We start from the raw sequence: 15,756 nt of genomic DNA, 5'->3' as shown, positions 1-15,756 counted from the left end.
GAGTCCAAGGTCCATGCTTCAAATCTGCTTTCCAACTCACAGTCCTCCATGCTGTTCGCATTGATATTAACTGATACCATCTATATAATTTATAAGTATGGTCAATGAGCATTGTATATAACTTAGATAAAACAAGTAGAAACCAGAAAAGATGCTTGAGAATGGGATGGAGCCCTGGTTATGCCAGTGCTGTTAACTTCAAAAACTGAAGGCCATTAAATTAGCAGCTTTTTAGCTCTTAAGAAACAGCAGTCTAGTGGGAATTAAGAGTAAAACTGTCTTTATAATTAGCCTGTCTACTCTGTGCCTTTGTTTTGGATTGGAGCAAACTTCAATTTCAGACTTGGCTGATTACGTATATATTTTTAGTAACTTCCAGCTGAATTTGCCAGAACAAATACAAATACTTACTTACCTAGAAACAGTCTGAGTAAAATAAAAGAGATTGAAAAAATCTGAGAAAGTGTTTCTACTGCCAAGTGTTTTGATGTAGTATCATTGCATGTTAAATTAAAGCTTTTCTTATAATCTACATCTATATTGGTTTTATTTTCAATATGTTCAATATTTTCAACTTTTAGCATTTCAATATTTTCAATACTGTAATTTATTCAATGCATCTACACAACTAGAAAGGACTAATTCTGTATTTTGTTAATTTCTACTTTTATGAAAAGTAAATGTTTATAGCTAAAAATAAGTGGTTGTTTCCATTCAAAAGTTTGTAAACAGGAGCTAATTAATAAACTACTAGGAAGGTAAATTGTTTGTTTGTTTGTTTGTTTTTAAATGACTGATCTTCTGGATAAAGCCGATGCAGTAGATCAGATCTGTCAGGACTTCACTATAACAATTGTGTATAACTATTTGGTGTGGTACCAACTAGGAAATTACTTATTAAACTGAAGGAGATGGAAACATTGAGGGTGGGTAAAAATCTAGAAGGTTGTAGGTTGCTTTGAAAAGGGATTGATTGACCTGGCATGAGGTTGCTAGCGAGATCTTCCAAGATTCAAGTCTTTAGACTTTTCTTATACTTTCTTAAATTTTTTTGGCATAAAATTTGCTGATGACATTGGGTCAGGAGGCTACAGAGGATATTCAGGTTTTCATGCAGAAAGAATTAGAGACCTGCAGTTTTAGACATGATGCGAAACATAATAGTACATAGTAAGCACATAATACAGGGTGATAACAAGAATTTCTAGGATGGGAAATAATGGAGAGTTAAGACCTGCATGCATCACTCATCCACATGCATTTAGACTGCGCAATCATAAAAGAAGCAAATGTAATCTTTGCATGCACGCAGCCAAATATTTTGAGGAAAGATGTGAAAATTCTAATATTATTGTAAAGATACTTCATTGGGAACAATGATTATGGTTATAATCACACATACTCATCAGGTGAATTCAGTAAGTGGAGAAAAACCTGCTGTGTTGACATAAGAACAGAATAATCATATTGAATTAGACCTAGGGGTTTTTTATTGTTCTTTCATATTCTTTGGATTTGTTTCATAGTCCTTGTATATACGATTGTGTACAGAGAACATGCAGACATAATAAACTGCTTATATAGATGAGCGCTATTGCTGCCCATCATGAGAAGATCTCCTATACACTTCATAAACTGCTTTGAATATCCATTTATAGGAGAGGAAACCAATGCAGATACCAATATCTCGCCTCAGTACTGGGAGTTATTCTGGTGCTTCTTAGTATAATACACACTGAACCCACAATTTTTTTCTTCCACAACTAAACAACACACACCACACAACCAATGGCAAATAGATGTTAAATTCACTGAAGTATTATTAAAATACAGAATTTCTGTTCCAGGAACTAGTGATACAAAGAATTCTGTGGCCAACACTGAGCAGAATGAACAGTGTGTCCTCTTGATGAGAAAATAAGAATTATTCCTAAATCGGATAGAACAATGCTACAAGAATATATGGTTTATTAACTCAAACTGTATTTGCAAAGTTAAAATAGTAAGTGATTTTGTATTTTCTGTATGTATTCTCATAGACTAGGAAAAAGCAAGCATTTATTTTATAAACTAGGGGTTACACATGTGCATTCATTGTGAATACCGGTATTTAGGTTATCTGTGGTTATATATAGATAAACAACTTTTAAAAGTAAAAAGCGTTCATAAAGTACGAGCATTTCTTATGATAACAAACTCCCCTCTCACTGCTCGTTACCAAACCTTCGAACAGTGGATATAATACTGGGCTACATGGGGGAGATACTAGTTGGTCAGTAGTTTTAGTAAAGGTGGAAACTAAGTTCATTGTAATGCAATGAAGTTTGTATTTGGTTAAATGTAATTGTTTTCTCGCAATACTGGTTCTTTCATTGTCCTTCCATTCTCGGATTTTCCTTTTTTCTTTTCACCTTTATTGCTTCAACATCTGTTACTTGAAGCCCATCTAATGGCTCAACTATTCTGTAAGCTATTGTTAGTGTTGGTGCCACCTACAAACTCCCTGAATTTAAAACGAAGAGCATGAAAGAAACTGTCTTCCCTCCCCTCACCCTGGCCTGTATTCATGACCCAGAAACTTACATTTTTCTTTTGGTTTTAGGTAGACCAGAAGGCCTTGAGAAACATCAGTCTTCTCTCAGGCAACATGAGAGAATGGTGTTTGCTTGCAATGACTCTTCCCTGTTGTGAGGAAAGTTTCTTTAGAACAACTGAACACTGAGTCATGGTTTGAAAAACAAAAAGTAATGTGAGTAAACACGTGTTATCTTAATTTTTGTAATAGTAAAAATTATTTATAAATATTTTATGAAGTAAGACAAATTACATAAAGGGACTTTTGAGTGGTTTTCAAGCATAGAGTGGTGACTATCCAACAGGAAGGGAACATTCCAATATGTTAGGGTCAGAAGTCAATGGCTGAAGAAGCGACATATGATACATAAGTCAGTTTCCTACAAGGTGAATAACATAACTGTCGAAAGGTTATCTTTCAATTTAAAAACCTTATTTTTTTTCCATTAAAATATTACTTGGTGTTCTATGCTGTAATAATACATAATATTTCATTCAGGATATTTAAATTTATAGTTTAACATATGTAATTGGACCGTAAATGCTTTGGACTAGATGAAACATTGTTAGTAAAATCAGCTCATGCTTTTTGAGCCCAGTGTCTTTGGAAACCTAAAGGAGCAGAAACAATAAATGTCCCAGATTAATTCTGTAATATGTGAGAAGGCACTTCTGAAGGTACATTTCTCAAAACATAAGAGGCTTTGCTGGCCTACAGTGGAAGTAATCCATGAGTTCTTTCTGTTCTATTTTAATGTAACTAGATTTCCAAGTTTCTTAGGAAACTTTCTGCTGACTAACAGGTGAATTTTGCAATCCTGAACTAATACAAGGCTTGTTCCACAGGCATATATTAATATATATAACTGTATGTTAATATATGTAACTCAGATAATTTCAATAGCATTCATTTATTTTAATTCATTGGCACTCTTAATATATGTGATATTGTTAGGATTGACATGTGAGGCCAATGAAGCTGAATAGACTGTGGTAATTTTAAAGCACTGACATTTTTTATTACAGCACTCTGGCATTAATTCATTGGCAAAGATGCTTTATATATTGAAATTCCACACAAATTACATGCAAAATGTATTCCTTTCATATGTCAATATGCTGCCTATGGCTGTAATTATAGCAATGTGCACACATCACATTAATAACATGGAGGAAATCTGCAGTACCACAGGATTCTCTGCAATTTGCTATAATTGCTGCGATTAGTAAATGGGCAAAAACCGCATTTGCTTAGTCCATCAAAACAAGTTATACAGTATTTAAGGAATAAGAGTTATATAGCTGCATTTCTCAGTAAGCTGTGAAGTTCAGCAGGGTTCTTGCTAAAATGATGCCTACATCCTCTCCCATTCTGCTGTACAAATAAAACTAAGCCGTTTGTCAGGTTGGTAGAGCTCATAGGAATGTCCTTGTCATCTCAGAGTGAGTGCTCTAAAGAGTTTTCTTATTCCTCCATAATTTATTCACTGATCCTTTGAAAACCAGTAAATTGCAGAGAGCAGTTATTCATGGCATTTGTGAACGGGCAACTTGCTTTTGTTCTCGCAGCAGGTGCGTAGGTGGGAGAAACAACAAGATAAGCTGCAGTAAGTCTTACTGGTTCACTTAAAATTAAAACCAAATAAATAAATAAAAATCCTGTAACCAAAGAGGGCTTGCTGCATGTGCTTATCATCTTCTGTGTCTGGTTATGCCATTTGGAAATTGCCTTCGCTCCTGTTCACTAAGAATGGAAGTTAGGATATTACTATAGAGCTTTCTAAGTCATAAAAGATTGCATTTGTGTGTGGAGAAAATTTGATATGCAGTTGTCTGAGATCATGAATCTAATCATGAAATGAAAAGAAGAGTTTTGAGAAGTTCCCATTTTTCTCACTCTTCTTTTCGTCTTATTTCTTCTGTTACTTATTTTCCTGGGACATGTACCTATGCCTGTCAGCAATCAGTTACTCTCTTGCAAGTATCCCTGCATGGTAACTGTTCAAACTGATTAGAAATGATTGATTATCTCTGCAAATTCTTGAGCTCAGATCCTTGTTTGATCATGCCAGGGTCCTTGACTAAGTCTAGAATGGAATAAAAAAAAGAAAAGCATTTGCTTATTTAATCAGGAAGTTCATCATGCCTCTGGTTTTGCTATATACAGTCTGTCGTCATGTTAGAATGGTAAGCTACTCCAATTTGAGTTACACCGCTTCTCCATTTCCTCTGAGGGCTCGCTCTTCCACGCATATTATCCTTCTACAGTAAGCAGAGAGTCACTGGATTACGAGCATTGTGCATGGACTTTTTCTTCCCCTTTATTAAAAATCGCCAAAAGACGTGCAATTGAATTTGAGCCAAAATGGCAAAGACTTAAAACGCATGATAGAACAATAATAGTGATAGGTGCTTCGGGAGGTTTTAAGAGATTAAACTGTACCAGTGATTTCTCTCTGTCTGTGTATCTCAGGAAACTTCTAATAGGCATCTAACTCCACGGCTCTGTTACTGTCACTGTCCCATTTTATCAGTTGGCACAGCATCAGGATGGGTAGGTAGTAGGGGAATAATGCTACTGCAGAAGGGTTTGAAAAAAGGACTTAGCAATTGATGCTAGCAATTACTTCAAAAGTAGTAATCCAAGTGCTGTGTAGACAGAAAAAGTCTTTGATGACAGCAGCATGACTGAAAGCACAGGTAATGCTCTGGTGGCAGGCGTCAAAGCAGAGGCTGAGGCTTGAGTCCCCCTCAGTGATTTTGCCACCACTGAGAAACTCATTTACAAGCCAGAGGAGGTTTGCAACACTTACTCTTAAGAAGGGAAGTGAATTCTCCTTTGACATGAGCCATAATACCCTGTACCAATTATTATCTGTTGCTTTTTAACACACTGAACATTTCTTTTTGTTACTGTCACTCTGTAATATAAATGTTAATGTAAGATATAGCCAGTATTATGTAAATCTTCTCTCAGCAGCTTTCAATAGCTATAAATCATCAAATGTGTTTTTTAAATGTTAGCTTCTCTCAACAAATTGAAACAATTCACTCTCTGTTTGTACACATTAATTGGATAGAATAAATCCTTAGTTTCAATTTGTAATTATATACAAAACACCAAATTATATACAGAAAACCTATTCTGTGTTTGTTTGGAGATTGAGCAATCCCCAGAATTAAACGCTGGAAGCTATTCCTTCATTATCTGAGGAATTATTTTTATTAGTGGAACAAATCTGGACGTAGTTAGCTTTGTTTCACAGAGCAAATTATGTAAAAGCTAGAGGAGATGTGTACTATCATGTGTTTCTGCTTTTCAATCATTCATATAAAAATAAATTTTTGAGATGAAAATTCCTGTAATTCTTGTTTGTATAAAGTTGCATATTTGGCAATGTTAGTTGGATAAATATCTTTTGTAATTTATGAAGTAAAATAAAAGGTATTTTGGTACAAATCGGGGGGGGGGGGTGTTGTACTTGATTATCTAATAATAGGACTGATTTTTAAAATACTCAGCCTTGATCACACAAGAGTTTGTACATACTTCCATGTACTTGTACTTTGTATTTTTGAGAATGTTTGTTTACATTTTACGCTTCACTCAAGCTGGTGTGGTCAGTTTAAATTTTTTTTGGAGTCAGTATCAGTTGCCAGTTCTCAGCCTTACCAAAACAAGGCTGTTCCCTTTGAGCTCACCACCTTGTAGGAAACATTACCAGCATTTTAGAACCCAGGATTTTGTCAATCTAGCTTTAAAGACAATTACGACATTTCTGTTACTACAGGCTTACTGCTTCATAGGATTTGTTGAGCCAACTGAGATGCTAATTCTTCATTACTACACTGAAGGTTTGGAAGGTGGGAGAATGATATGACTGGTGTACCTGTCGCTGTGGGAATCTGCCAGTCATGACAGTTTTCACTAACTTCCAGTGCAATAATACTGTAATGGCATGGTCATGTAAATGTCGATTTTGGTACAGCATCCCTCTGGAAAATCTGAGTGGAAGAAATTTTTTTTCACCACAGTCTGAGCTATCCCAGCTTTTTTAATTGGCGCAAATGTGGCACAGAATAAGTGGGGATGAAAGAGTCTGTTCTCTATGGACAGTGTTTCCCAAAGAAAAATACCATTTTTCTATGGAGGTGCTTGAAAAGATTTCTATTTCTATTCTGTTCTCATATTTGCAAAAAGAAGTAATGTTTCAATGAAAAAAAGAAATTCAGCTTTATTGTAAAATTGCTCAGATAATGTAGTAATGTAGGGAACAGTTAGAGTACTTGCATGTATTATCCATCGTAATGAAATACATTCTTCAGGAGATTTTGTACATCTTGCACTGCTAAAATAAAGTAGAGGCTGTTTACATAAAATGATAACTACTAAAATATGTGAAATACATTCAATAACGTGGTGCTTAGAACTTGCCAAGAAGAACATGTACTAATTCCTATCCACCTCCATTGTTACCTTAAGAGCAGCTCTCTCCATAGCAACTGAAAACTTTGCAAGGCAGCAATAAACTAATCCTCTCCAGCTTCCAGAGCACCATCAAGGAATTTTAAAAACATTGGTCTTCCAGCAGCTAAATAGTTCTGAGGATTCAGAAGGCCACAAAGCTAGATACACAAGCATTCTTTTTCCCTTCAGAAGGTAAGAAAATAAAGTTTAGAAAAAGTGCATCCTCGTAACAATGATACATATTCTTAACTGCTAACAGTAAAATATATCTAAACACCAAAAGATTTCCTAACATCTAAAAACATACTAACCTTTATCTGAGTGAATGTCAATTTGAATTCAGCAGTTCTTTTTTCATTTTAAATACTTTATTAGCAGAGTTTCCTTTAAAATAAGACACACACGTATATTGCAGTTAGAAGAAGCTGGACTTAAGTGTGGCTGTTTAACACATGTGCATTATCATCTGAAAATGTATGTCACTGCCAGCATCTGCCCATCAATAAAATGAAAACCTCTTTGTGGAAAACAGAAGTGAAACTCTGTCACGTTTTTTGCGCTTTGATATTGAGATAGATTATTGTTAAAGCGGAAGCGATGTTATATTAGGAAGGATAGTGACAAGGCAGATTTACAGTACAAAATGTCTTTTGCATCTAGAGTTAACAAGTTACATTTGTTACTTCTGGTGTGTTTGGTTGTTTATTCACTGAGTTCTATGAATGAAATTATGACCTCAGTTTTGTAACTCTTTTATCTGACCATAAAATATCACTAATTTATAAGTACATCCTGTTCATTCTTGTTTTGTGTTGTATAGCTGGAGTTTGGTAATGTTGGTAAAGTGTTTTGAAAATAAAACCTGCTCTATATCATTGCCGTATAACATAATTACTGCAAATTCATGTCGGAATTAGACTAGTAAACTTTATTTACAGCTATTTTTGCTGCTAAAAACCTGTTTCATAATGGAATGAAAGTGAAAGCTATGGTATTTTCCTGTTCTTACTGAAGAGAATTATTAGTGAATGCAATAACATAACACTGAAATGAAAACCATACACTTTACTTTTATGAGGAGGGAAGGGCACTTTGAGTCAATCTCTTGTTGGTAATTCTACAGAAGTTTTAAGGCCACGGTTGTCTTAGTTTCCTGCTGTTCTGGGCTGTAAAGCCCTTACAGGCTCCCTGTTGTTCAAAAACAGCTTGTCACTGCAAATCAGCTTAGCCGACCAATTAATAAATCCTTTCAAACATATTGCATTCACACTAATTAAAGGGTTGGGGTTTTTTTCCCCTTTACCATTCAGATTCCTCAGGTTTCGAGTTTAAGCTGTGAAGTGCAAACAACAATCCAACATTCAGTGCAGATCACGCACTGCAGGAAGAGGAGATGTGTTTTCTGACCAAGCGTCCAGCTCTTGGGGTGGTATGTTCTGCTTTCATACTCAGCGTGCTCATTGCTGAAGGACAGCCTGGGGAAGAGCATGGGCAGGATGGCAGCTATGCTCCCAGCCGAGGCTATCTGATGGAAGTTTTACGCGTTCTTTCAGCTGACAACACTGAGCTCCACATGAATCACTCACGAGAACTGGTCAAAATGTTACTGGAGAGAGCTGAGTGCCCACAGCGGATTTATGGCATGCAAGAGGATTGTAATCTGGTTAGTGCTTCACTTAATGAGGGATATCTTTACAGGATCGTCAGTGAGTTCTAAAATTATTTATTAGAGTGATACTCTCCTGAATACAAAACCTAAACATGTAAAGGGCTTGTTGTTGCAGCAAAAAGTTGTCCCTGCTTTAATCGTTTCATTCTGAATTATTAATATTTATTGTTTGAGCTCATGGAGAGATATTCCAAACATGACAGGCATTCCTTAAAAGCTCCATGCTTCAGTCGCATAACACTAATAATTTTCCTTTAAAAGTTATCAAGTGTTTATTTTCCAACAAAGATTTTTCTGCTTTACCCTGATCTAACTATAGAAGCATGAGCTTGAATTTGGGACACAGAGGATTTCCACTGTGGAAAGACATAGGTAAAAATTGGGGACCGGTTCTGCCACTTTTTTTTTGTTCTGGATTTTAGTTCATAAAAATAAAACCCAGACAGGATTGTCTCAGATTTCTCTGCCACTCCACGGAAATATTCAAGATTAGGGGAGGGTTTTGGTAAGCAGTTCAGGTCAAGGAAAATCAAAAGCAGAACAATGAATCTACAAATCCAAATTGAAACTGGAAATAGTCCAGGGTACAGCTTCACAGAAGGTTTGGTTGTCTGGGTGAGTTGAGAATATTTTCAGAACTGATTCCCGATTTGACAAAGAAAGGAATGAGTGTATTAAGGTCATAGGTTCTGGTAGGACAGAGACAGTGGTGAGTGAGCAACTTAGCTGAAAGGGACTATAAAGGGCTTGGTCAGTCTTGGCTTTGATTAACGTTACTCTAGCTCTGGCATTGTTCAGTGACCTACATACAGTAGAGTGCCGCTTTGTATCAGAATTATGAGGATGGTCATAAAGGTGAATACTTTCACAATATACTATTCTTGGCAACCTGCCAAGCCAATGACATGGAGATCTTTTTCTCCTGTGCAGTAGACAACTACTCACTTAATTGGCCCTTTCTGCAAATGCTCCCATTTTTCATATGAGCCCCAATGTCAAAAAATTCATACATATATAATGTAGGTGCCTGTTATTCCCTAAATGGGTAATTTTTATGAAGGAGATTGTGCAGTTTTTCTCTTTGCACATATGGGCAATGGATAGGTACCAGATATGGACCCAGATCGAAAGCTGAGAATGTGTTAAACAGTAATGGGTATAGAGTCCTTCTAAACTTCACAGAACAGGGGTCTAGGTCTTCTTGTTCTCCCTCTGTTTTGCTTCTCTGGATTGCTGTATTTTTCCTTGTATTTGTGATGTATTTGTGGAGAGCATGCCCACTGTGTCCTTGGATGGAAGAAATCTAAGTGAAGCTTAGCTGGGGCTTACTTTGCTGAGGACTTCCACTCTGTTTAGGCTTCATCTTGAAAATTTCCTGTGGGAAGAATTTGAGGACTTTCACCATTTCCAGTAATTCTCAGTGTTGGCTGCGTCAGTAACACTGCATGCATCCTGCACTGCCAGTGCCACATGAACGCAGTTGTCTATAGAAAATCCATGAGAGAGAGACAGCATCTTCAGTCACATGCAGCCCACATGGCACTGTGCTGAAATCTTCCAAGATGATTTAACAAGATTTGGTAAACCAAGATAGCAAAAACCGTGCAAGAAGCACTATCCTTCAAGATCGTCAAAATTTGAAACAGAATGCCCCACCTTAGCTTGGCATTTTCTTTCCCATACTTGTTGGGAATAACTAATTGATTTCAGACTCAGCTTTCCCTTCTAAATCCAGGATTCCATCCATACCACATGACTTTGTTTTCAGATTTTTTTTTTTTTTCATTTTTAATGATGTCTCCATGGGTGTTTAAAAGCAGCGAAGTTTAACACTTTTTTAGACCCTTTTTTGGTTTGTTGTTACGTATTGGCCCCAAGACTCTTTGGGCAGGGGCTGGAAGCTATTGAATGGCACCTGACACTTCTTTATCTCCTAAGCACACAAAAGTCATGTATTTGTTGCAGTGGTAAGAGAATTTTTTCCAACTTCTGGTTTCTTAAACAAAAGAAACTCAGGGTTCAGTGCCCAGGTTCAAAGTTGGCCTCTTTTTTATAGCAAATAAGCGTTTCTAAACCAAGGCCATGCAGATGGTTATGCCTGTAAAATATTAGTAGCAGCAAAATAACCAGTGATGAACCAATTTATATCCTCTTGATATCTCCTCAAAGGTCACTCTCTATGGGCTACCCATATACTATGGAGTAGGTGCATCTTTTACAATGCACCTGCTTCCTTCCAATTAGCAATTTCCTTTTCAGTCATCTTCCTTGCAAGAGCAAACAGCTATCTCACTGATTACAATTTATCCTCACTAGGTTTTGAAATGTTATAGAAGTCTTTGAAAATCTTCCACTACATGCAGTATGTTTATTGTATTACTACTGAGTGTTTGAAAAGGCTGGTTGACTAACTTGAGGTCTTTTGGGACAGAAAACAGAATATCTATATTCCTCCTAGCTGAAATACTAATGTTCGGACATACGCATTAGAAAAAGTTAGAATTATAGATCTTGATAGACAATGTAGGCAGGGCACAGTGGGTCATACTGTAATCTAGTTTATTTACAAGTATAAATATTTAATTTGGCAATTACCATACACAGTTCTCTTTTTTTTAGATTGAGTATTTGTGAGAATTTTTGTTAGAATTATTTGTATTAAAAAGTAGCAGCTCTCTCAATTCCTTCAAGGAACATTGTCTTCTGACCATGACAATATATATTTGATTCTACTCAGCCTCTGTAGGAAAATGAACTAACACACAAGGTGAGCCACACCGACCAACATATCATGCTTGTAGCCACAGACAATTTAGTCTGACAAACTAGGTTCTGTCTGGATTAATGAATTTATTAGAGTGCAGTTTTGATCCTCCCATGGTACCTTCATGTGTTGTAGTTTCTTCTCTGAAATGTACAGTCTGGCTGCTCTACCACAGTACTTGAGATTAGCTGACACACCTATAACATGCTTGGAAAGGAGCCAGTTGGAAAAAAACAGCTACACAATGAATGACAATAGTTACAGGATCTCTTCAAGAAAGATTCTTTATTCTGGAATTCAGTATCTTATTTCCCATAGCCTGACATAGAGCTCTATTAGTCTTCTGGTCTAATTTTAAAGACTAACTTTTGTTTGCCCTGGCAAACGTTTCTGGAAAGTGTCTTTATATCAAGAACAGTGGAGGGTTTTATACATATATATATACATATGTATTAAAAAATCTGTGCTCAGATAGAAAGCACAGGGTGGGTATATAATTTCTGTCCCTCTTGAAATGCTTTTGGAGGACTAAATGGTGTTGAGACCTTGTGCTGGCTCTCTGCACTGGACCAAATTGTTCCAGTTAACAGAATTCATTGAGAAAAAATAAAAATAGCTGTATGGTTGCATGGTCAATTAAGTTTCTTAACAGTGCATTGAATGTGATATAACTTCTGTTTACATACCCTGAATTAACTACAGTCCAGATACAGTCTTTGTCTTATAATATAAACACATACAGAATGCACAGGTGAAAATATGAATAGCCCTAGACCTTATCTAATATATTTGTAACCAGAAATATAATCTGTTGAAACCAGTGGAAGACTTTCAGTTCTCTACAATGATTGATCAGTTAGTCCTGTTTTGTAGTAAATCTTAAATGCCTTGGATACTTGACATTTCTTAAAAACAGAAAGGGCTCTGGAAAAAAAAACAGTGTGATCTTGCAGCCATAGAACTGCAATGAATTACCTGCACCCCGCTCCTGCCATTCCATAAGCCTGTATCTGTGTAGGCTTAGGTTCGATCTCTTAAATATAAGAGCTGAATTCTCCTGTTTGCCTCTCTAATTGTATTTGGAGATGACTGGCAATGTGTTACTTGGGTTGAATTTCCTTTTTTTTTTTTTCCACAGTGCCTTGAACCAGATGCTTTGTTACTAATAGCTGGTGGAGATTTAGAAGACCGTCTCAGCGAAGAAGTGTTTGAGAGAATTTCTCTTATTCTTCTCTACTACATTCTCCATCATAGAGATGTGTGTTCTTCAGAACTCAGCTTGAATAATAAGGATTATAAATTTTACCTACAGAGTATGCTTAGTTTAAGACGTGATGAAGACTGTTATTATTTTTCACGGAATGAAACGGAAGATATTTTGGCTGCAGTAAGGCAACATTTTAAAACTTCTGAAACTCAGGTAAAGAAAACATAAGTAAAAATAACTTCACATTTATTACTGATATAATGCCTTTAAGCTAGTTCAGACACTGTGTCAGCATCGTGGTCCTCCAGAAGACTGGTAAAGCGGGAGAGCACAGGCTGAGCATTGGTCTTTTGTTGTACATGCTGCTTAATACTAGCCTTCTCCTTGGCTTGCTTTTGGCATGTGCTGCCTAGCACTCCCACAGACTCCGCTGAGACATGGCTGGGGAGACAGTGCATATTGGGGACCATTCACAATAGCTAATTTAGATGCAGTTGCCCTGCTTAGGGCAGATGGAAAAGAGCATAGCTGTGTAGGTGCAAGATGCACTTGGCTTCAAGGACAGAAAATACTTTCTCATCTCTTGTGTTTATTAATGTAGATAGACTAGCAGTGATTGTCTTTAAATGGTATAAAGCAGAACAGCTCCAAAACTGATCTGGCTGTATAGCAGAAATGATGAATCGTTTTGCTGTGATGAGATCCTTGCCAGGCCCTGCACTTCCATGTCCATCCAAAGCAGGGTGGAATAAGGAATCTCTTCAAAGAATGATGGTTCCTTCAGTTCAGACACATACATTTGTGACTAATTATCTACCAGCACGAATGTGCCTTGTAGAAAGAGTGGTACAGTTAAGCTTAAATTTAAAGTTTAAAAAAAGAAGCATATTGAGTATATTCAACTAAAAAAACCCTTTTTAAGTCAGGAAACGTGCAGCAAGTTTTCTCACCACTGTTTATTATTCCTTATCTCTATAAAATAATAGAATAATATTCTAGAGTGCACATTGTAAAGAAAAACTCTTTTCCTTGTAATGGGCAATAAAATAAGTTTTTGCCAGATTAGATAACTCCGAAAGTACAGGCTGACCTGCTGTGAGAAGCCCCTTAGATCTGTTCATAATATACAGTTAAATTTGGTTTATCGCAAAGTTTGAATTTGCCCTTTTCTTTTTCATTTCATTAGATTTTAATTTACACCATACTGTAGTAGAGTTTCCTACGCAGACAGAAGATGGCTAGGAGTCCTGGCTGGGCAGCAGAATGCTGGGGGCCTCCAGTTCCTCTTTCTGTGTCCTTTGTGTAATCGTTTCCCATCATAAATTATTCATTGACCAGTACTTTTGGTTCTGAGTCTTGGTGAACGTGCCGATTTCCAAGAACTCCAATGGTATCTGGGCAACTGTAAAAAGGCATCGGTGGGTATTTGGCATGTCAAGATAGAATAACGATCCATAAAGTGCTTTACTGTGTGGTCTGTTTGTTTATGCTGGCAGTATAATCAGTTGTCAAGCCTGTTCAGTAACTGAGACTTCACCGCTCACTGACTTGAGGGAAAAGCGGGTTTTTTTATGAAAAGTACTCAAAACATTATAGACTATCTAATGCTTAGAATCACAACACTTGAGTTATGGAAAAGGGCCAATGATGCAGGGTAGTAATAGAAGAACAGCATTTTTAGTGGCTCTTTACGTGTTTTGGTTTCACAGAAAATACCCTCTTCTCAGTCATAGCAGCTAATATATTATTTTAAATGAGAGGTGACATTTTGGGTTGTGGAAATGTAAATGTGTAACGGATGAATGGGAGAGGAAATGCCAGCCTCCCCTCTGCAGCATTTAAGGCATATATATAGAGAGATGAGTATGTGTGAAATAAATTATTACTGTACTGGCTCGTCTAGTTGACTTTTCAGTTTAGTTAATAGGGGTTAGAGACAAATGAATTTAAATAATTTTCTTCAATTTTTTTTTTTGTTTCTCTCAAACCCCAACTGTTTGCAGTGAAAAAAAAAAGCAAGAAAGGCAAAAATGGAAGAAAATAGGGACAAGTTTCCAGGTAACTGAGAGAGCTGTATTCCCTCCCTTCAGACCTGCACCCATCCACACCCATGGGTGCACACGACTGTCTACTGCTCCTGTTTGGCTACCCAGCAGGGAAGTCACCCTGTATCTGCAGAATTCTATCTTTCCATATCGTCCCCAGATAACTGCCCCGTAACAAATTATTGCTTCCATGTAATAGATAGGGAACTAAAAAAGTTAAGAGAATTCTTTCTGAAGTTTGAGATAAAGAGTCAAAGTCTGTATTATTTGACTCAATTTCTTGTACCTTAACAAAAATTCTCCCTTTTTTGCCACTTTCTGGAATTAGATGTAGATGCAATCGAGGAGGACACAGGAATAACAGAAACAGCATGAAAATAACACTAAGCAAAAATAACCTGAATGAAGGACTATACTTCTTCCCCATCAGACACTGAGTAAAATTTCAGGCTTTTTTGTTCTATGCCTGTTCTCCTGAAAATGTCCTCTGTTTCACATTTGCTGTCCTGCTGTCAATTACAGCTTTAATCTCAGTATTTTCTCTACCCTGGCTGTCTGTGAAAGTGTTCTCTCCAGTTTCTCCTCCTGTCACTCTGATTATTTAAATGGAGGTGACCAGGGCTGTCTTCATGCTGTTTTCTCCTGATTTCAGTGTGTTGATGTGAGCACTCTGGAGAAAAATGCTGATATAATGGACAGAGATGGTGCTGATGAAAACACTCTTCCACGCCTGGCTGCTTTAATCATTACTCTGGCTCTCCAAGGAGTCTGTATGGGGAAAGCAAGTTTGCCTTCCCCAGAGTTCTTTATAAAATATATTTTCAATTCTCTAAACAGTACCACTGAGCTCCAAGTGACAGGTAAGCTATTTATTCGTCTCTAGTTGCCTTTTGCGACACACATTTGATGTAAACTATCTTTAAATGCCTAAAGGACTTTTTCACTTCATTTTAGATTTAAATGCCATTTCATTTTAGAGCTGTTAAGTAGTCTCTTCTAAATTTAAAAACAAGGCTGGAAAATAAACTC

The 15,756-nt window shown here is 36.7% G+C and overlaps 1 protein-coding gene across 1 annotated transcript in view; it reads left to right on the top strand.

Annotated features, from left to right (window-relative positions):
* The first annotated feature begins 8,435 nt into the window (after positions 1-8,435).
* SLC39A12 (solute carrier family 39 member 12) overlaps positions 8,436-15,756 on the top strand; it is a 32,774-nt gene continuing 25,453 nt past the window's right edge. The window contains exons 1-3 of the mRNA XM_075495521.1: positions 8,436-8,705; positions 12,614-12,895; positions 15,380-15,587. Coding sequence (XP_075351636.1) covers positions 8,436-8,705; positions 12,614-12,895; positions 15,380-15,587 — 760 coding nt within the window. The remainder of the gene's footprint in view (positions 8,706-12,613; positions 12,896-15,379; positions 15,588-15,756) is intronic.

This window comes from Mycteria americana, chromosome 2 (genome assembly GCF_035582795.1).
Source record: "Mycteria americana isolate JAX WOST 10 ecotype Jacksonville Zoo and Gardens chromosome 2, USCA_MyAme_1.0, whole genome shotgun sequence".
Taxonomy (NCBI): domain Eukaryota; kingdom Metazoa; phylum Chordata; class Aves; order Ciconiiformes; family Ciconiidae; genus Mycteria; species Mycteria americana.
The sequence above is the reverse complement of the archived record's forward strand: the minus strand, read 5'-3'. Positions and strand labels throughout refer to the sequence as shown.